This window comes from Notechis scutatus, chromosome 6 (genome assembly GCF_049901735.1).
Source record: "Notechis scutatus isolate UNSWTSFEM ecotype Mainland chromosome 6, rNotScu1.2, whole genome shotgun sequence".
Lineage (NCBI taxonomy): Eukaryota > Metazoa > Chordata > Lepidosauria > Squamata > Elapidae > Notechis > Notechis scutatus.
The window spans coordinates 57217430-57238936 of record NC_142014.1 but is presented as its reverse complement, the minus strand read 5'-3'; the positions used below and the strand labels follow the sequence as shown (position 1 = coordinate 57238936).

The following is a 21507-nucleotide window of genomic DNA, read 5'->3' as shown; positions in this document are numbered from 1 at the left end:
TGTTGTGTATTAACTTTTTCACAATAGCAAATCTATTTCACAGAGACTGAAGAAATTCCTTGGTGAACATTTCAATTGTCACAAAGAACTGGTTGGTGGTACAAAGTTATTTAACAGAAATATTTCCTTTAGAAATGGATCCTTCCCCAGCTGCTGTCTGTTTTATTTAAGATGCTAACAGAATATAAGTCACTAACTGGTCACCTAAAGTATGAGATGGAACTGATTTAGATGCCTATGGGTATGTTCTTTATCCACCTGGTATGTCTGCTCACATTTCACACACAAATCAGTAGAGAAGCCTGTCCCTCCCCATAAATCAAGTCACGGAAAGCATGCTTCTTTTTCCAATGGGGGAAGGGAATTTGACAGCTTGGCATTAGATTTATTTGGATCATTATTATGATCTTATCACTATGCTGAAGATATACCATCCATATTTTGATGCTTCTACATTTTGTAGTAGATCAGGGATTTGAACCCAATTCCTCCTGTTTTAATAATAATCTTGCCACTGAATTACAAACATAACTCCAGCTGTAACAACTGATGGTTTATGTCTGTCTTATTGTGGTTAACAAGTAACCACAAATAATCAAGCTAGAAAAAAAGGTTAACTTCAGAGACGTGAAATATTGTACATCTGAGAAAATTCTACAATGATCTTTACAATATGAACTGACCACTAGAAAGCAATTCATATCATTTCATATTCTAAATTATGAAGAGATGTTATAAAGACAAAATTATTAGATGTAGTATATCCCCTTTTAGACTACAGCTTTTTAAAAAAATCACTGATGTCATCAAAGTAAACAAACTCCATGTGGTGACATCATAAGTCAGAGGTCTAATCAGAAGTGATCCATATATCCCCCAGACCTGTGATATGATATGCATATCCACCATCCCCAAATCTGATATTTTGGTTTGAATATACATAGAATTAGGTTCGGGGTTAAACTAATCATGTACCTAGCTTTGACTCTCACACTTTTCTTGGTGGAGTTAGTTTCAACCCATCATATCTGGTTAGGGTAATGACCTTGTGATTTCTGCATCACACTGTGGGAGGAGAGTTAGGTAGGTCATATCTAGGGAGAAGGGTTATGCACGTCATATCTGGAAGGGGAGGTAGCTATGTACTTTATTTCTAGTTAGGGCCATGACTTGGAAATGTCAGTCAAATGGTTTTTGATTTCTTTGATGACATCACTTATTTAACAAACAGCTAGGCTGCCCTCAAAAAAGGGGTACAATATATCTACTATTATTTGAATGCATTTCATTTGAAACAGAATTCACATATTTAAAAGGTAACAATCAATGCTTAAATATAAAACCGTTATAAAACAGCAAGATGTTCAATCAACCTATAACCATTAGTTGTCCAACAACTCATTTTGTGGGATCTAGTTTCAAGCAGCACTTTAATATTTATGAATGCAGATTTTGATTATATGAGCTTAGAATGCTCTTATCACTTTTTACTGAATGGCATTTTTTTCAGAAAATGACTGGAACTAAAGCTAAATGTTTGAAGGGGATACAGTGCAGAAGACAAAACAAAAAATCAGTCAAAACACATTGCTTATACATACAACATACATTGTTTATACACCGAATAGATTATTGTGCTGTAGCAAAAACAGAAAGAAAACAATATATGATTGTAGTTTCTACTTGTCATAATTTGGCCTTAGTGGCAATCACATTCCTAGCTTTTAGAGGGTGCTCATAAGCTTCAGGAGATGATTGATTCCACATTCATGGCAGATGATGTGGGAAAGAGCATCTTTTCTTTAAAATAAAAGATTTTCCTTAAAAATCTTTCAGAATTTCAGGTATCATCATAGTCAGAAACAACCTTTCTTTCAGGTTGCTATTGAACATACCTGTATTGTAACCTCTTCCAAGAGCTGGCCAGGGACGGTGATTTTTCCACAGGTTTCCTAGGTACCAGTCACTCTGGTTCTCTACCAAACCAAGAACCTGCTGGCCTAAAAATGCACAAATAAACAAATCAAATCAAACATCAAAAATTGACTTGTAGGGAAATACTCATAATATATAGAAAAGTAGATGCAAAAATTTCATATATGAAATGTAAATCTGTTTAATGTAATTACAATTTAGAATTAACTTAGAAATATAATGAGTTATATATTCAGCAAAATAAAATACAGAAATATGCAAGTTCCCACAAGTATGTGATAGTAATAAATAAGATACTTTTTGAGAACTATCCTGACCATGTTTTTATGGAAGATATGAGTAAATAAAAATCTTTCAATCTTTTCTTCTCTTTCCAAAAGTTAATCAAATACCATATGATGATTTATTACCTATAACACATTTTCCTCATTCAAAAAATTCTAAGGTTCTCCAAAGCTGTTTGAAAAGTAGAATTAATATTTTACTTTTAATTGAGATACTTAAAAATGTTAATCAGTTCTTTGTAGTAACTACACCAGTTTCCAACAACACTCAATGATAAAATGAATTTGTAATATTTTCCAAATAATACAATTCTATTTACAACTATTCACAAATCCTTCTACTACCAAAGTCTCTCTCTCTCTCCCCGCCTCTCTCTCAGTATTATATAATCAAGTTAAGTTACAATTAAAAAATTCAGAATCATGAGATACTATATTTAAAATGTAGCCAACTAAGCATATACTGCACATATGTGTTACATGATTTTTTTCATCAAAACACTGTATAAGCTTGGATCAATACAACCTATATTCCATGGGTTCCTCAAAATTGTAATTGATTAAATCTCACTTTTGTTATTCATCAGTATGACAGTTTAGATGTTTAGAAGTTTTAGACATTTTTTCCTTTATTGTAGAAAGCAGAATAATATTGTTTATTATCATTCCATATAGTCATATTAGATTATTTTGTTCCCTGAAAGAAGTACCCATCCAATTTTTTTGTCTTAAACTCAGCATGGTAAATAATTGACAACAGCAGTGAGATATCTGGACTTAATTTATTTCTATAAGCATCCCAGACTCTTAAAGAAGTGTGGGATTAATATTTTATCTTTAATTAAAACGTTTCTTTCACCCCCCCCCCCCTTTGGGTCAATGAGGTATGTTAAAAGAGAAAAGTTGATTTTACCATGTTTTGAACTAAGCCATTCTACCTGAACTTCAAGGTTAAATAATTAGTAGCAACTGTGCTCAGAAAATGACTTGAACAACATTCTGCATCTATATTGCTCAAGCTACAAAGTGATTTAATAAGATACTACCAGGGACTTATTATTCAAGCCATGTTGAACTCTTCTCAATATATGTTTGAAAATCTGTAAAGTTCTCATTGGAAATTTTTTAATGAATTGATTCCAAACTTTGGATGAAGGATTTTAGTTTATCCCAATCAGTACTGTCTTTTATTTTTTCATCAGAATTTCGTAATCTTTTAAGTAGTAGGAAAAATCAATACACAGATATTTATCTTTTATTTTTCAGAAGAATATACTGACTATTGCTCTATTTAGCAATAGGTGTGGTTTATCTCATCTGATAAGGATAGATAGTCCCTTGAACATACCTATGGACTCATCTGTGGGAATAACTCTGACTCCAGTATTGAGTAATGATTAATCTAAGACCTTATACATACATGTCTGCCTAAAGGTCACCTAGATAAAACAAGGAAATTAAAAGTAAACACCAGAAACAATCATGCAGCTCAGACAATTGTAAATAATTCCATGTATTATGTTTAATTATTATCCACAATGTGAATGCTTACTATGTGTAAAATTCTCAATAAAAAGGGAGCACTAGAAATTGCTCGAGACTCCCATCCCGAGTTCACTCGCTTGTGTCTCATCCTTTCCATGGGAGTCCACCACAAGTGGTGACCCCGACGTGATCCACTGCGGGTGGTACATGTCCGGACCTCTGTGTTTCCTCGCCTGGAATAGGTAAAGTACGTACTTAACTATTGCTGGACAATAGAATTTTTTCAGGGAGCATGGGGGGAAAACTTTCTCAGCCACAGGAACGGCATGTTAGTGAGCTGCTGAGGTTAGTCAGGACAAACCTCTTTTTCTTTAAACCCTCTGGGGGGGAGCAAATAGTTATTTCAAAAGATAAAGCGAGAGAGCTGCTGCAAGAGATCTGGCGACAGTGTCCCTACTATCCAGAGAAGGGATCTTTAAAGTTAGACACATGGAGGAGAATTGGAACTATCCTTCATGAAGAGCCACGGGCAACAGCTAAAATTTTGATATATTCGAAGGTTGTTATGACTGCTTTAGAAATCCAGCAACAGCCTCTTTTAAAAACTTTAGTTGAACCTCCTCCTTATGAAGGAGTTGTGTTGCACCCCCCAATTTCAAAATTGGAATATGCCTTCTCTACCCCAACAGCGCTTACGCCTGTAGAGGAGAAAATCCAATCACAAACGGGGAAAGTTCAAGCAATGATGCATCAGGCTTTCAATGAAGGGAAATTAGAGCCTGATGAGATTACCCAGATGAATTTGTTTCCAGTTAATAGACAAATAAATGCTCAAGGCAATTTAAATTAAATTAAAAAAGGAGTTAAAGATTATGGTATTCAAAGTCGTTTTACAAAGGGGCTTCTGACAAGTTTGGCTACCTCACGCATGATTCCTAGTGACTGGAAAGATTTAATGAGAATGATATTGAGTTCTACTCAGTATGTGGTCTTTGACTCAGAATACCAAAGAGAAGCTATCACTAGGGGAAGGAATTCAGGGGCCTGTATACGCCAGACCAAATCTATGGGGCAGGCTTGTTTGAATCCACTGCTGATCAAGCTGCTAATTTGCCTGATCACGTATTTCCAGTGGTTATGGCAGCTGTCCTTGGGGCATTGTCCCGCATCCAGGATGTGGGAACCCCAGCACAGTCTTTTTCTCAAATTAAGCAAACAGCATCTGAGTCTTATAATGATTTTGTGGAAAGGCTACAATTGGCTATTTCCAGACAAATATCTAATGAAGAAGCAGCAAAGGAACTTTTGCTGAAATTGGCAGTTGAAATTGCAAACGCTGACTGCAAGCGTATTTTACAGCCTTTGGTGGCTAGAGGTGAGATTACTCTGGCTGATCTGTTAAAGGCATGTGCAGTGGTGGGTTCTCAGGCTTACAACATGGAAACTTTGGCTATGGCATTACAAAAAGGGATGAAACCTACAGGGAATTGTTTTAATTGTGGGAGGCCTGGCCATTTTAAAGCTCAGTGCCGTGCTCCTGGAGGGGGGGGGAATGGCATTTAACAAAAACAAAATTAAGGACATCCGCCTGAAATCAGTCTGTCCAAAATGCAAAAAAGGGTTTCATTGGGCAAATCAATGTCGCTCTGATCAGAACCAAAATCCGGGAAACTAAATTTGGGGCGTGCAGCTAGCCCCGCTCCCAAGGCTGTCACAAAAGCATCGCCTGCAATTACTGGGAATGCACGTTTGAGTTTAAAAACGCTGAATTCAATTGATGTGACCTTTCCTAATCAAGTGTACATTGAGGACACTCATTTACATGGGCCACTGCCAGAAAAAACAGTGGGATTAGTACTTCCCAGGTCTTCTGCATCAGAAAAAGGGTTTTTTGTTATTCCAGGAGTTATTGATCAGGAGTATAAAGGGGTTATTAAGATACAATTATACACTGATACTCCTACATCATTAAGGGCCGGTGACTCTATTGCCCAGTTATTATTGCTTCCATACATTCCTATGAATCCTTTAATTGGGATCCCACGAACTGGCGGTTTTGGGTCCACTGAAATGACCAGTTCTCCAGTTGCTGCAGAATTGCTAGCGCTGACAAAAAAATTGACTACAGATCAACCAAAAATGACAATTGAAATTCAAGAAAAATCATTTTCTGGCCTTATAGATTCCGGAGCAGATGTCTCTGTGATACGCCAAAAGGAATGGCCAAATGAATGGGTGCTTGAGGACTCTCCGGCTGTTCGTGGAGTGGGTGGTATGCAATTTGCTAGAAGTAGTGTACATTGGTTGAAGGCATTGCATAGAGAAACTGGTGAGACTGCAAGGATTCAACCTCTTGTGTTGCCCTTGCATATAAACTTGTGGGGTAGAGATTTGCTATCACAATTTCGCACAAAAATTGTTATTGGATAATGGAAAAATTACAATTGTTTACCTCTCAGCCAGTCTGGATTGACCAATGGCCACTTCCAAAGGACACTCCTTCACATAAAAACAAAAACGGGGGAAGTGGATGGATATGGCTTGCCTTACATACAAAACATTCTTAATATTACTTTATATACTTTAAAATTTTCTAAACATGACAGCTGCTACGGCAGCCAGTAGGCATTTTGCTTCCTCCCCTTCTGCAGGTACGCCAAGACCGAAAGTTCGATATAGGAGACTACCAGATCCAACGTGGAGAGGACCTGTCCCGCTGATAACTTGGGGCAGAGGATATTCTGCTGTTGAAGATGAGGGGACAGTTGTTTGGGTTCCTGCTCGCTGTGTTCGTCCTTATCATCAGCCAAAGGGGCAAGGGGATGGATTTGGGGGAATGGAAAAGAAACACGTTGATCCAGGACATGGGGAAGCTAGCAAACCTTCATAATAAAACTGATTGTTGGATATGTATGCACATGCCAACTCACAAAACATCAGGGCTTCCAATGGTTCCAGTACCTCTGGCTGAAGGTGACTGATATAAGGGACAATGCTATGGTTGTTCAGGGACGTGGTCTAGCAGTTGGACTAAAAGTAACATAAATACTTTACACCTTGGAAGCCGAATCCAAGAGAGGGCAGGTATCTGTTGGACCCACAATGAGACAATAGAGAATATGACTTACTTGGGAACATATGCGTTTTGCAACAAAACAATTGTTATTAGCAATGGAAGTCGGTTTTATTCTAATGATATGAAAACTAAAAATCTCACTTACTTTGTACATAACATTTCTCGATATGATATCACATCTTTGATTAATGAAAATAGGTGTCCATATATTCCTGCCACATGTTGTCCCACCACGAGAGAAAACCAGTTGTACAAATGTGCGAATGGGAAATACGCACCACCATCCACTTATTTGGCTATGTTAATGCAGTCCTTTGCAAAATTAATCTATGCTGAACCAAATACGGTTGGTCATCTCCTGGGAGCAAATCTATGGTTGCTGTGTGGACGGATGGCCTATGATCGCATGCCAGCACGATGGAAAGGAGTCTGCACCTTTGGGAAAGTAATCCCATCTCATTTCATTCAAAAATCTTTGGGGACTGCTCATATCCGCAATGCGCGTTCCGCAACGGAAGTAAACTCTGTTTTGACTCATGACTACTGGACACAAATATCGAGGGGAGTTATTCCTCCTTTAGGAGTCATGATGAACTATAGAGATTTACATCGTTTAAACAATTGGACAATTACTATGTTTAAAGAAACCATTAAAACTCTAAAGCTGCTTGAAGAAGAGCAAGGAAAAATCCTTGACTTTGTCCTGCAAACCAGATATGCGGTGGACACTATTTTGGCAGCGCAAGGGGGAGTTTGCGCTGTGATTCATACGCATTGTTGCATGTATATCTCTGATTTTTCTCCAAACATTACAGCTACTATACAGCATATGGAACAAACCCTGAATGAAAATCCATTACGATCGGAAGACAAGGGACTGGACGTGTGGTCTGCACTTTGGTCCTGGTTGCCAGATGGTTCATGGATTCGTCATTTAATTGTTGGAGTGATATTGTTTTTTATACTTTCTCTTTGTGTATGCTGTTGTATCCAATGTCTCCCTGGACTTTTAGGAATGTGTCGGGTGAAGCCTACGGAAGGAGAGCTGTTGTTGCAGATGGCGAAAAGCTACCGAGGCATCCGCGATCATCAAAAAACTAAAACAGGGGAGATGTGGGAATAACTCTGACTCCAGTATTGAGTAATGATTAATCTAAGACCTTATACATACATGTCTGCCTAAAGGTCACCTAGATAAAACAAGGAAATTAAAAGTAAACACCAGAAACAATCATGCAGCTCAGACAATTGTAAATAATTCCATGTATTATGTTTAATTATTATCCACAATGTGAATGCTTACTATGTGTAAAATTCTCAATAAAAAGGGAGCACTAGAAATTGCTCGAGACTCCCATCCCGAGTTCACTCGCTTGTGTCTCATCCTTTCCATGGGAGTCCACCACACTCATCAAATTGAATTATGAACCATCAAGTTGCTGTCAACAGTGTTGACATAGATTTTCTCCTAATCTAGTCCTCCAGATCTTCCAATGCACTGTCACGGTGAGTCCATCCACTAGTAGTCATCTTCTTTTTCATTCCATTTTTACCAGCATTACAGCTTTTCTACAGAATGTGTTCAAAGTAGGATAATTTGAGCTTTATCATTTGTGTTTTGAGGACTTGGTGTAGATTGCATTCCTTCAATTTTAAAATCATATTCATCTTCTCACAAATCAGCTTCCCTTCTTATATATCAGCATGTAGCTTGAGCAAATAAGTACACAGCCTTGCTTGACTGTTCTGTCAACCTGCAGCTAGTCCATTTCACCATGTCCTGTCTACACTGTAGCTTCCTCACCTGTATGTGTGTGTGTGTGTGTGTATGTGTGTGTGTATACAATGACATGTTCTGGAATTTCAATTTTTCTAAGCATATTTCATTTTCAATAAATAATGAAGCACACGCTGACTTCTTTTGGGCATTATTTGACTGTTCTAATTATCTAGCAAGTGTCAACAATGTCACATATTCCTCAACCTTGTCTAAGGTCAACTTGATTATCTGGCATCTCTTTTTCCATATAGGCTTTAAATTGCATTGGATGACATAAGTATTTTGATAACATTAAAATAGCTGAACAAAACATCACAGGTCAAGGACTAGCTGTATATATTTGTTCACATGCCCTTCTTACTTGATCTGCAACATGTTTTCCTTCAATCCTTACTTGAAAATCTTATGAAGGCAGGTTTTACACCTTCATAAAATAATCATATCTTCTACAACGTTATACCCTGCAGAAGCATTTGAATGTATCTATCTACAATATCAGGGATGGTAGAAAACATTTTGGAAAGTTAGAAAGAATCACAGAAATATCATTACCATCTTGCCTTGGTTTAATGGGTATTTTATAACTGATCTTGCTGCAACAGCCATTTTGTAGATGTGTTCATCATTTGTGCCTACCTATCCCAAAAAAATTACTTAGCCCTGATTACTATTGCTTGAGAATAGGTAGTTTAGGAATTCAACTCCCATTACTATCTTATATCAGACAGACAGTAATTGACAATAAATCAAAGTAACACTATTAATAATAGTCACATGAAGCTAGCTTATGTGGGCGAATGACATCCATTGCCTGTCTAACTACCTATTCTCAAGCAACAGTAATCAGGGCTAAGTAATTTTTTGGGATAGGTAGGCACAAATGATGAATACATCTATAAAATGGCTGTTGCAGCGAGATCAGTTATAAAATACCCATTAAACCAAGGCAAGATGGTGATGATATATCTGTGATTCTTTCTGACTTCCCAAAATGTTTTCTACCATCCCTGATATTCTAGACAGATATATATAAACGCTTCCAAACAGCCATCCATAATTTTTATTTTCTAAGAATGGATATGGATCTATGTGGTTTCACCCTTGCAAATACACTTAATGCTGGGTGTTTATAAATGTAATTTGAAATTCCAGTTTGCAATTTAATGAAAAGGACAAACAAGATAGGAAACTTGGCAGGTACCAGAAATGGTGTCTTAAAGTACCACATTTTTTTTGTCCTTGTATCACATATCATGTTAAAATATTTCCTTGTTTCAGTATTTTCACCATGAATTTGAAATGTTAGGATTGATGCAAGCAAAGCATACCACCATTAATCTATCGGTGCTCATCACTTTCCTCTTTGTTTTACATTCTTTTTTAACATAATAAAAGGTGGAAAATTGAATATAAATGTATCTGATTTAAGTTGTTCTACACCATATATTTTTATTTCTATAATAACATATTCCATATATTTCCTTTTTTGATAGTATGCAATTGTTAGAATATAGATTTTCCTTCATATTCTATATTTTATATTCTTATTTAAGAAAAATTCAGAGAATAAAGCAAAAGCTAATATAAATCTTAATATCCTATGAGTAAGCGTGAGCATCCATCTTGGAAAGAAAGTGTTTTTTTCCAGGTCTTTCTTCTTTGTGTGAGTAATTATAATATGCTTGCATCCAGTGGTAGGATTCAATTTTTTTTACGATCGGTTCTGTGGGCGTGGTTTGGTGGGTGTGGCTTGGTGGCGTGGCATGGCAGGGGAAGGTTACTGTAAAATCTCCATTCCCATCCCACTCCAGGGCAAGGATACTGCAAAATCCCCATTCCCTCCCCATTCCTGAGGGAAAGTTACTGCAAAATCCTATTCCCTCCCCACCCCACTAACCTGCTTTCCAGCTCAGTTCTTCTGTGCAGGGCAACAAAAGAAGACCCAGCCGATCAGCTGGGACTCGGGAGGCAGAAAATAGATGGAGGCGGGGCCGGTCGGAGGGGGTATTTGTTGGTTCTCCGAACTACTCAAAATTTCCGCTACCTGTTCTCCAGAACTGGTCAGAACCTGCTGAATACCACCTCTGCCTGTATCCATATACCCCATCTCACACATATATACTCCTATTTGGCACAGATTGACAATAAACAAGCATGGCTCAGATGGAAAAGAGACTTTATCTGTAATAAGAACAAGCTAATCCTGTTTGTTTGGTCCAACAGCAGTCTTCACTGCTACAAAGATTTTGCATTCAAAGAAAAAAGTGAGAGTCCCATTTGCAAAAAGTTGATATTGAATACCCTTTCTGAAGACTTATCAGTTTGTTTTCATTAAACTGTCCAAATACTGATGGGGTAAATGTTCAAATCTCTCATAACAGGTCATGGCAAACCTTGTTACTTGTTAATTGATTTGTTTTCTCACCTTAAATTTGTATCCCTTTTAACAAAGAGATATACACTACTCACATTTTAGTAGTTTTATTTTACACGAAAGAATGTTGATGGACAAGTAAGACTGCAATGAAATTAGTGGAATGTTCCTGTTTGCTATTTTATTTAGACATGGCCAACCAGTCTTTACATGGTAAAGACTCCAAAAGCTAGAATATATGAGTATGTATAACAAACATTCCTAGCCATTCTATTCCAATAGTTTCCCATTTTCTGCTGCTATTGCAAATGTATTATCACAAACATGCTTAAACGTCATTTAGACATGGTTTGGAACAAGGACTGGATTTATAAATTACATACACCAAGCCTTGTTTGATCTTCATTACTGTATAGATGGCAAATTCAGCAGGGCTGCCTGTGCAAATAAGCTTCGTCCACTCATCCCTACTTCCATGGCCCAGTTCCCAACAGAGGTTGGCGATCCCTGCTCTAAGGAATGTGGGATGAAGCGATGGACACTGACTGAACCTTTTGTTCAAGGACTGCACTTCAAGGAGTGTCTCCCTTATTGTCTTGTTAAATAATTAAGCTAAACTTGCTAATAGTCATGACATGAAGCTTACTTTCCTCTTCCTATTTTCCCCATAACAACAACCCTATGAGGTAAATTGGGTTGAGGGTATGTGACTGACCAAGTCACCCAATTGGCTTTCGTGGCTAAGGCTGAAATTTAACTCATAGTCCACCACTTTTTAGCCTGATGCCTTAACCACTAACTTTTACACAATTCTCTGCTGGCACTTCAATTTTGGAACTGAATGTATTAGTCCAAGGACTCTCAAACTTTGGAAATGATACTATGATTGTAAAATGATACCTTGAACTAGTTGGAACCTCCTACAAATAAAATTCATGATTTCACTACACGAGTAAGAAATGTTACTTTACAGAAAATAAAATGAAAATTTCCAAATGAAATTTCAAATGACCCCCCGAATAAAAACTAGTTTAAAACAATATTTTTAAAGGATAGGGGTTTCACATGTTTTGTACAATTCTTGTGAAATTTGGCTTTCTTTTTTGAGAAGCTATTTTCATTCTGCCAATGGGAGAATTTTCTTGGGAAAATTACAAAAAAGAAAGAAAGAAAAGGCAAGGATATTTGACTTTTCTGATTATTTCCTTGCCTTACATCAGCATGTCTTAAAATGCTGTAGCTTGCAAAACACTGGTAGTCTATAATAACTTTTGAGTCCTTCCTCCAATGAAGTAACATTGAGATAACAATCAATATCTCCTTCTTGCTATCTCCTTCTTTTGCCAGACTCTGGTTTTGCCTAAAACCAAAAGTGATTTTGTTCCAAGAATGATTCTCAGAATCACTTTGACAATTTATTGAGAAGAAAGGGCATATAAGAATTCAAGAAAATTGAAGAAAAACCAATACATAATGAAACCAATATACCCCCTAAAGTATATTAGGGCAAAGACATTTAAAATTTTTTAGCTGCCTTTGTGGTGGTATTTCCATTTATAACAAAGAAGCTTGCAAGTAGTTGTTTAAACAACAGCCTTCAGAATAGTTATAATTCTAGAAACAAACTATTTTATCTTCCTTTTCCATCATAATAGCCCCTGGAGAGTGAAGGTAAGGTTAAATTATCAGAGCTTTTCATGGAAATCTGATGCCCTCGTATAGAGTTCTGAAACTATTTGGGTGTTTTCATTCAATATATTTCATCCAATTGGGAAGCCTGCTTGAAAAGGAATATGAAGACATTCTTTTACAACCTGCCATGTATTTTCTCTTGAGAAATGTTGACTAATAATACCATCTACCTAGAAAAGGGACACAATTCCCTCTTCTTCCTTGATAAGGAAGCAATTTTTCTATACTTTGTAAAAAATTTGGGAGTTGTAGCATACGGAAAGAAGTTGCCTTCAAGTAGATTTCCTTTTCATGAAATCGACTTGTTTATCTGTTGAAGGAAAACTGTCATTGTGCAATTGGCTTCTTGTCATGAAAATCCTCACTCTTTTTTCTTCATTTTCTGTTCAATTCCACTAATGGGATATCAACATATTCAATATATATTGCATATAATAGAATTCAAATACATTTGAAAATTAGCAATAACTCTTGTATAACTCTTAAAACTTCTTAACTGGCTTGACTCAGATCAGATACTGTCACTAAGAAAAAAGTGTTAATTTATTGTTAATGTCCCCATTCATATACTCATGGTGTACTATTGGTCTGCTTAATCCCATGATGAAAAAACATTCAGACTTCCCTTATTAGCTTTGGTCTAGCTGCCATTGATTTCCAGCTTCAGCCACTGATACTCATTTGGTCTTGAAGATACAGATAGAACTAGAACTTCTTTTTAGCACTCTGGGAGTTCTATTATGTTCTGATCAATTCCCCAAGGAGACTCTTCCCCAAACACATTTCATTTCTTACTATGCTGGCATTTCAAACCTTGATTCTCTGAAGTGAAGAATTAGCTCCTCTAATCTTTGGCACCCCTGGAAAAGAAAACCAATCCTTTTTTTCTTTTGAAAGACAAAGAAAATATTATGATCCTTTGCTTGAAGAGAATGCAACAGTGACCACAATGCATTTGAAGTGTTCTAATATTCTGTTCCACTTGTCTGTTCATCTTAAGAATTATTATGGTAAAACCCTGTGACTAACAGTGTGAGCTTTGTCTTTGTTTCTTTGCTGTAGCCTTACAGTTATGATTAAGTGTACTCTGCTCATTCATTGCTTCTTGAGATACCAGTTTAGCTTATGAAAATGAAGCTGTGTTCTTTATTTGCTCATAAAGCATTATTAATAGCTAGGAAGAAAAAATGCAAAAGATGCAGTACTGACTATGGCCATACAGAAGATTTATCAAGTAAGTTAAAGCTGGGTCATTCCCTTCAGCATCCTGTATGGCTAAAGAAAAGAATTCATTTGAAAAAAACCAATGGTATGTCTTTTCAAAATCTCTTATACTTGATTATTTGTGAGTACTTAAACTTTACCACAGGTGACAAAAATGATCCAATAAGGGACAGCATAATAAGTAAATACTGCATGTAGTGGCATGACACAAAGAGGATTTTGTATAAAATATTACTGGATGGAGAAGCAGAGAAATGATAATACCAAGAAGGCACAGTTGCTGAGAAACCGGTTTTCAAAGGTAGATTAACATATCTAGCCTTGTAGGGCTATTTTCAGAAACACTGAATTCCCAACAAGAAATTATAATGTCTAATCAAAGCAATAGAGGAAGTAAGAATGTTTTTCCTTATCTGTATCTAACAGAAAAGCTGCTTGTATGTAATGTCTAGATTTCAATATGTATCACATATTATTTTATGTTATATATTAAATACCAGCATGACTGAGTAGAGTTTTAAGGCTCCTTCTTTTCATTCAATTGACTAAAATGTTTCTACACAGTCTGCAGCCATATGTGATTTAGTATTAACTTTTAAGTACCCATAGCAGTGTAGCTGAGACACACACCATGAACATTATATTCTGGTAAACTATTTGGATTTTAATACTTATTTAAAATTATACTCATTACTGTGATTATAAACCCAAGGACGGAAATAATCTAAATACCCTTAAATACAGGTTTATGAAGCTGTGTGTTGATATTACAAAGGGCTACTTAATTTTACAAAATCAAAAATATACTAATACAAAACTCAACAATTTTCAATATATCCACAATACAGGAAAAATATAGCCACCCATCCCAGGTCTCTTTTATTTTGTAGCATAATGACTCATTTTACTGCTGTGTTAAAGATGGAATGAACTATATTCATGGTGGTTCAGCCCAACCAACTTCTGCAGTCACTGCTGGATGGAATTTTGAAAATAAAAAGTATGGCAATTCCCCTAATGGAACTGTCCTTGCCTCCTTGTAAACTCAATGAGGCATACAATATTGCCAGGTTTCTGGAAAAGAAGTAGAAGAGGGAATCTTAACAATCCCTCAAAACTGGCATCAGAGTTGTAAGGCCTTTCAAATGAATGGAAATTGTAGTAACCATGTGCATACATAATCATAAGTAAGGTCTTCATTTGAATACTTCTATTATGATGGAGGTCCAGGAGTATGTTAGTCTATCTTATAACCTTGAAGATAATGCAGGCCTGATGGCCTGTGGGGCAGATATGTCATGTGCAGGCCATGCCCACCCTGGCTCCTCAAAGGCAAAAAATGTTGTGATGTGTCATGACCCGTCCTATGACACAATTGAGTTTGATACCCATAAACTAATCTACCAGTTCCTTTGTGACTTTTAAGTAACTTAACAAATTTAAAAAAAATTAAAATGAGTTCTCCATACCTACTTTAATTTTCTTCTCCTAAACTCCTTAAAGTATAGTGTCAGCAAAAGTATCTAAAATGGAAGAGAAAAAAAACTCAAGACCTTTCACTAAACCTGATAACCATCCAGCCTTGTCAGTTATGGATTATTGAGATATTCTAAGGCAGTATTCCAGAGTGAATAATGATTTAACTGTACTTTGTACCTTAAAGATCAGAATCAAGATAATGAAATATTAGTGGCACAAGTCTCTAGTGGCACTAGACTTATGCATTAATAGCATTGGTTATCTCAATATAAAATATCATCATAAAAATAGTAATAATTCTATCACATCACATTTAATCAATTGCATTACCTTTTCTAACTCACAAAAAGGATGTTCTTTCCTGAAAAGGACATTAAACTAAAGAATTTGCCCAGAGGATAAAGGCTTTCTTGTTTTAAGCCATAAATCTCAGATGTTTTCTAGCCTGTGCAGAAAGATCTCACCTGGGACTGTATTGCATTAGCAGATTAATTGGCTGGGTGTGAACAGTACTAAGCTAAATGCTATTTGTTTTTGGATTAACAGGATGTGTGAATACAATTGTGATTTATAAACCACAGCTTATGGAATATTGTATTGTACCTGGCTGGAGTTTGTGGACCAAGTAAAAATCAAAGTGGATTTAAGAACAAATGCATATCAAAAAATGCTAAGCACTGTTAATGAGTGAGTAGGATTCATTTTGACAGATTTCTCATCTCACAGAGTTAAGCCCATTATGCTAAATAAAGGTCATGTGGAAACTTCACAGAGCTGTTGTGGGGAAGGACATTTCCATATCAAGAAGAAACGTGGTTATGGGATAAAAGGGTGTCCCTCTCTCCCCACTCTCTGACTGCTAACAATAACGTAGTGAAATGAACTTGAAGAAATCTGTGCTGAAGGCATGAAAATAATTGCTCATGCAGCACGACTATGTCTTTCACAGATGCATTATTTTATTATTCAAGGGGATTAAACTGTCTGATAAGCCAGGTAGTTAGCATGAGTCCTGTCAGGGTTATGCATCTGTGTAATTGAGAACACTGTCATTTCCTTGGCATGTGCAGTTGGTCATTATTCTCCAAAATGTATCTTGAGATACAAGTAAAGGCATTTTGGTGACTCTGATGCTAAACATCTCTTATCTACCAGTTTAAGAAAGTTTATACTAGTGGTTATACTAGTAGAACTATTTCTTCTGCAGAAATTTTGCAAATACAACCCAACTGCAGATTCTCTTCCAAACAAGCATCCCATGTATCAGCATGAAATATGAACCCAGGAATATTATACTTTTTACTTTAGGATAATAAATCCTATCTTTAGTACCATATATTATTTTACTACATAAAATATCTCCATATATATTTAATAATGGAAGGTAAAATTCAAACCAAGGGCCAGGAAAGATCAGAGCAAAAACTAAATTTGATGCAAATCATGTCTAATTTAAATAAATTAAACAAATAAGTGGATAGCCACCTACACAGCCTTGATTCACAACGATCAAAAAAGCCAGAGCTGAGAGGTTCTTTAGAAATGATTGCCCTTGGAAACAAGAACTAAATTATAATGGAAGCAGAAGCTCCCATCAGATGCAGGCTGAGGCATCTTATTTTCAATACTTGCTAGTTCAAAATATGTGATGATTGGCTGGTTTCAGACATTATGTAACTGTGATGTTTTCCTCACATTTTGAAGTTTAAAAATAAAAACTGAAGGGCCTATTTCTCCAGGGTTACTAATGAACCTTGCGGAGATTAAAACATAAAATATTCTTGCCTCCAGCTGACACAGACAGCTATTTGTAAACATATATACCTATTGCTTCTCACAGAAGCGATTGATTTGTTTTTATGCAGAAGCCAATTCACAATTGGCTTCCAGACAAGTTATAGATCTACAGTGTTGTTACAAAGAAAGATTTAAATGCTGGGAGTAGAAAGTACTAACAGTTCTGAAGGTGTAATTGACCGCTCTTCGTAGGACACAGACAATGAAGTAGCTGCTTACTATGGAGAAACAATGATAAATCCTCAGATTTTCAATAGAATTCAGGCACGGATTTCCCTTGAATTATACTGGATCTAAACAAGGCAAACTGCTTTAGCCAAAGAAGTGAAGTCTTCCCAGGGTAAAGCCCTCTAGGAGAATGAAATTCCCAGGCCTCTGAGCACATGTAGGTAAATCAAACAAATTGATCAGGTAAAGGAAAGGTTCCAACGATGAGCATAGTACTAGAATGTTCTAATGAGCTGCACTGTTTTCCCTAAAGAATGCGTTAGATCACCCCTATCTATATCCACTGCTGTAATGTATTACATTTTGTGAGATATACTTGGGTTTTGGATTACAGCACACAACTTTTTTCCTGTTGAAGGGTGCATCCCTTTCACAGTAACCCTTTAGGAATATCTGCTTATGATGGGTGGGCCCTAAATCAAACAAAGAACCAAGAACCAGAATGGCACAACATAACTTCATAAACAAATTGTTTTCCTAAGGAACATATATTTAAACAATTAATATGGAATCTATATCTATATTTGTATTTCTTGAAAAACTGCATTTTCATCAATTTTTAAAATTATATTAATTTTTGTAAACCATGGCTTTTGTTATGAACTGGTTGAAAATTCAGTAATCTCAAACTTTGCAAAGATTTCATGTCTCTTTTATATTCTGTCTACCAATAACCACTTTCTTGTCAATGATTTGTCATATACATAATCCTGTAAAATAATATATTCCTCTTGTAAGATTTTTCCAAATTATATGGAATAGTCTTTTTTGGAAGTCCTCTTGAGTATAATTTTCAGAATACATATAAAGTAAGGGTTTACACTCTCTGAATTTCAGCATCCCTGCTAGCTTTTTCATGCTATGATTATTTCGAAATCATTAGTACATTATTTCTAAGACTCAATCTTAGAGATACATAATACTAAAAGAAAAATGTTCCCAAGAAAGAATTAAAACTATGTGCATATGAAAAGAATAAGATAATGTACTCAATTAACCTAAACTGAAGTATTTTTTTCATTCCTCATGAGTAGTTTTCTTAAATACATGAGCCTCCTTATTCTGATCTCTGTCCATTGAATCCAAAAGAATCAGATTTTTTTTAAAGATGGGGGGAAGATATCAAGTTCTAGCCTTTCCAACAAGATTGTTGCTGTAATAAATGTTACTTCTTCCCAAACAAATCAACTTCAACCACTAAATGCTCAAAACCATTTTCACACTCTTCCACAAGTGACTTGCAATTATCATCCTTGCAATGTTCAATACTTCCCATTAGCCAATCATTGTTTCTTCAGCTTACCCATGGAGGAATGCAAAGATTGTTTTGCCTTCTGTCACTGGTCTTCATTTTAACATGAGACAAAAAAGCTTAGCATTGTTGAGAGAAAGGCCTATGTTACTGCACATTTTAAGAACGTGGTGAGGTACCGCAATATCTTGACTTTAGCAGTAAGGGGAATAAGGCAAATTCTTACCAATGGGAAATCGCTGCCTGGCAGCTTCAGCTTTAATGCTGTAAACTCTCTTGATAACATTTCATTCTGTGCTGCACTGATATGATACAACAGGCTCAACTGCAGAAGAAGTACTGAAAAGTTGAAATGTTATGAAAACACAGCAGCACTGCATCAATTCAAAGTTAGCTGAAACTGGCTGCTTGGAGAGAGTTTAAAATAGATATATAGCAAATACCTAATTCATAAAATCCCTAATCACTGACGCAATGAAGTATTACAAAAGTTAGGGTTGAAAAGCAAGCAAGAAGATGATTAAGGTCAGGCTGGGATTTTCATTAAGAATTAGTAGTAAAGATAAAACAAATAAAGGAATAATATGATAAAAAAAATGCTGGTGAACAGCTGGGAACTTCACTGGAGCAGAAGCAGCTCCCATTATGAATTCTATACACCAACTCTTTCAGCTCTATAATATTTCATTCATTGATTTTATTGTCAAATGAAAAGGCGCTTGTTCCAAGTGGCATTTAGTGAGACAGATGGGGAAAGACTCAGACTTCATTACTTGGGAGCTTGCACACTGGGTAATGTTGATGGGCAGAAGGCAACAGGGTGCAAAAGTCTACATAATGACAGAATTCTTGTTGTTTAATAAAGACATCCTCTTCCCATTCCTACCCTATCCCCAAGTTTTCATTCTTCTTCAGATCCTCATAGCGAGGCGAGCTATCAAGTGTAAACTTTTTTATGGTTTTAAAATGGTAATTAGATTTTGAGAGACTATTTTCTGCAGTGCATTCTATGTCACTTATCAACAGATGCATTTGGATTTGTATATGCGCAGTAACATAAAGGCAATAGCCTGGGTACCATGGAGAGAGTGACTGTGAATTTAAAGGCATTCCTTTGAAAAGAATAATGGTTGAGACATGCACAACTGGCATTTCCCCCTTGGTTGTATTTGTGATAGCCTGAGACCACCACTGTGAAGTGATTCCATGCCACTAGCTTTCATATGCAAATTAAAAATAGAGGAGCTTTCTAGAGTACATTTCAAATGTTGTATTGTATTACCGAAAACCCTCAGCCTATTAGTTCTTAGTTCATGTATCAAATTGCTTTGCATTTTTCTAGACCTGACTTAAGACTTAGGACTCAAAAAAGTGTTTTATTTCAGGAAGAGCAAATTTGGGGAATAGTAAACAATTGTAATGTACAAAACAGCATAATAAAAGGGGAAACAAACAAACAAAACAAATTCAAAAAAGAAAAAAATGATAAAGGTGCAAACATTATGAAAGAAAGCATTAAAATTGTTTTTCATATTTTATATGCATACACATCTGCTAATAGCAAAAAATGAATTATTTTTTATGTTAACTATTCTACTAATCTTGTGAAAAAGGGACAATGGAGTCACATTATAATTATTTACTAAGGCTATTGTATAATCCTTCTAACCTTCTGAACAATTTTCTACCAAAATAAAATTTGACAACACACTATAAAATCTTTGGATAATATAGTTACTTTTTAAACGGATATAGTATTACTAATGAATTGCTTTTCTAGTCATTTTTGTCTACTTCTGAAGTAGGTTTGAAGGGAATTTTAGAATATAAACTGTTCTGCATTGATACATCAACTATGAAGGTCAAGTATTTAGAATAGAATATAGAATACAGAATAATAGAGTTGGAAGCGACCTTGGAGGTATTCTAGTTCAAACCCCTGTTCATAAAAACTTTCTCATAGTTTTAAAATATTTTCAAGATCACTTGTCACATTTAATATAAACATTAACTATACTGTGTACTTTTGATTTTTAAATGATATGAATATATATCATTTTTCAAATATTGAAAATATTCTTGATTGATAAATATAAATTTAAGGGCTCTGATTCAGGATATGAGGAAAATTGCAACTTGGCATGTAAGTTTAGTATATCATAATGAACATATTTTAATAAATGAAATGGATGAAAGGAAGAAAAACTGGTAGTAAATATTTTGAAGTAGTGCTGTGTATAAGGATGTGTGTGTCTCCTTAGTTGTTTCATGCATATATGGATATACGTATAACAGTTGATTGTGCTATTATTAGAGGTGTATTGGTTAGGGACATGCCTGTATATTTATTTTTGTTACAGGTGATATTATGTTGTTGATGAGAACCAGAATGATTTATAGTGAATGTTAGATTGTATGATGCAGTGAGAGAACATGGATCTGAAATTTAACATTTTGAAAGCCAAGGAAGTTGCATTTGACAGAGAAGATGAAATGAATAATTGCAGGTTATATAAATGAAGTATGAAAATTTATACGAAATGGAATAGTAGAATGTTACTAAAAATGCAGATATATTAAGATGTACAAATGCTTTAAGAAAGATAGTGAGTAACACAGTGAACAAGAAAAGTAAATGCTTGTTAAAATGGCTATGTTTAAAAGTGATTCTACCTACTGTCGTCCAATATGAGGATGAAAATTTGACATATCAGGATAAATCCCAAAGTTATGTGGCATTTCAAAAGTGTGTGCAATTAAAAAAACAAGATAAATGGGTTCTAAAATAAAGGGATGCTGAATAAATATGAATTAAATACAAAAGTGAATAAGTAGAATAAAAATAATATGCTGAGATGGTTTGATCATACTGAAAGAATAAATAAGGACGAAATCACAGTG

At 35.6% G+C, this 21507-nt stretch overlaps 1 protein-coding gene across 2 annotated transcripts in view; it reads right to left on the bottom strand.

Annotated features, from left to right (window-relative positions):
• Positions 1–21507, bottom strand: part of LARGE1 (LARGE xylosyl- and glucuronyltransferase 1) — a 360189-nt gene that overhangs the window by 87418 nt on the left and 251264 nt on the right. For both annotated transcript variants that reach the window (XM_026694958.2, XM_087968395.1), the window contains one exon: positions 1896–2000. In XM_026694958.2, the coding sequence (XP_026550743.1) occupies positions 1896–2000 (105 nt within the window). The remainder of the gene's footprint in view (positions 1–1895; positions 2001–21507) is intronic.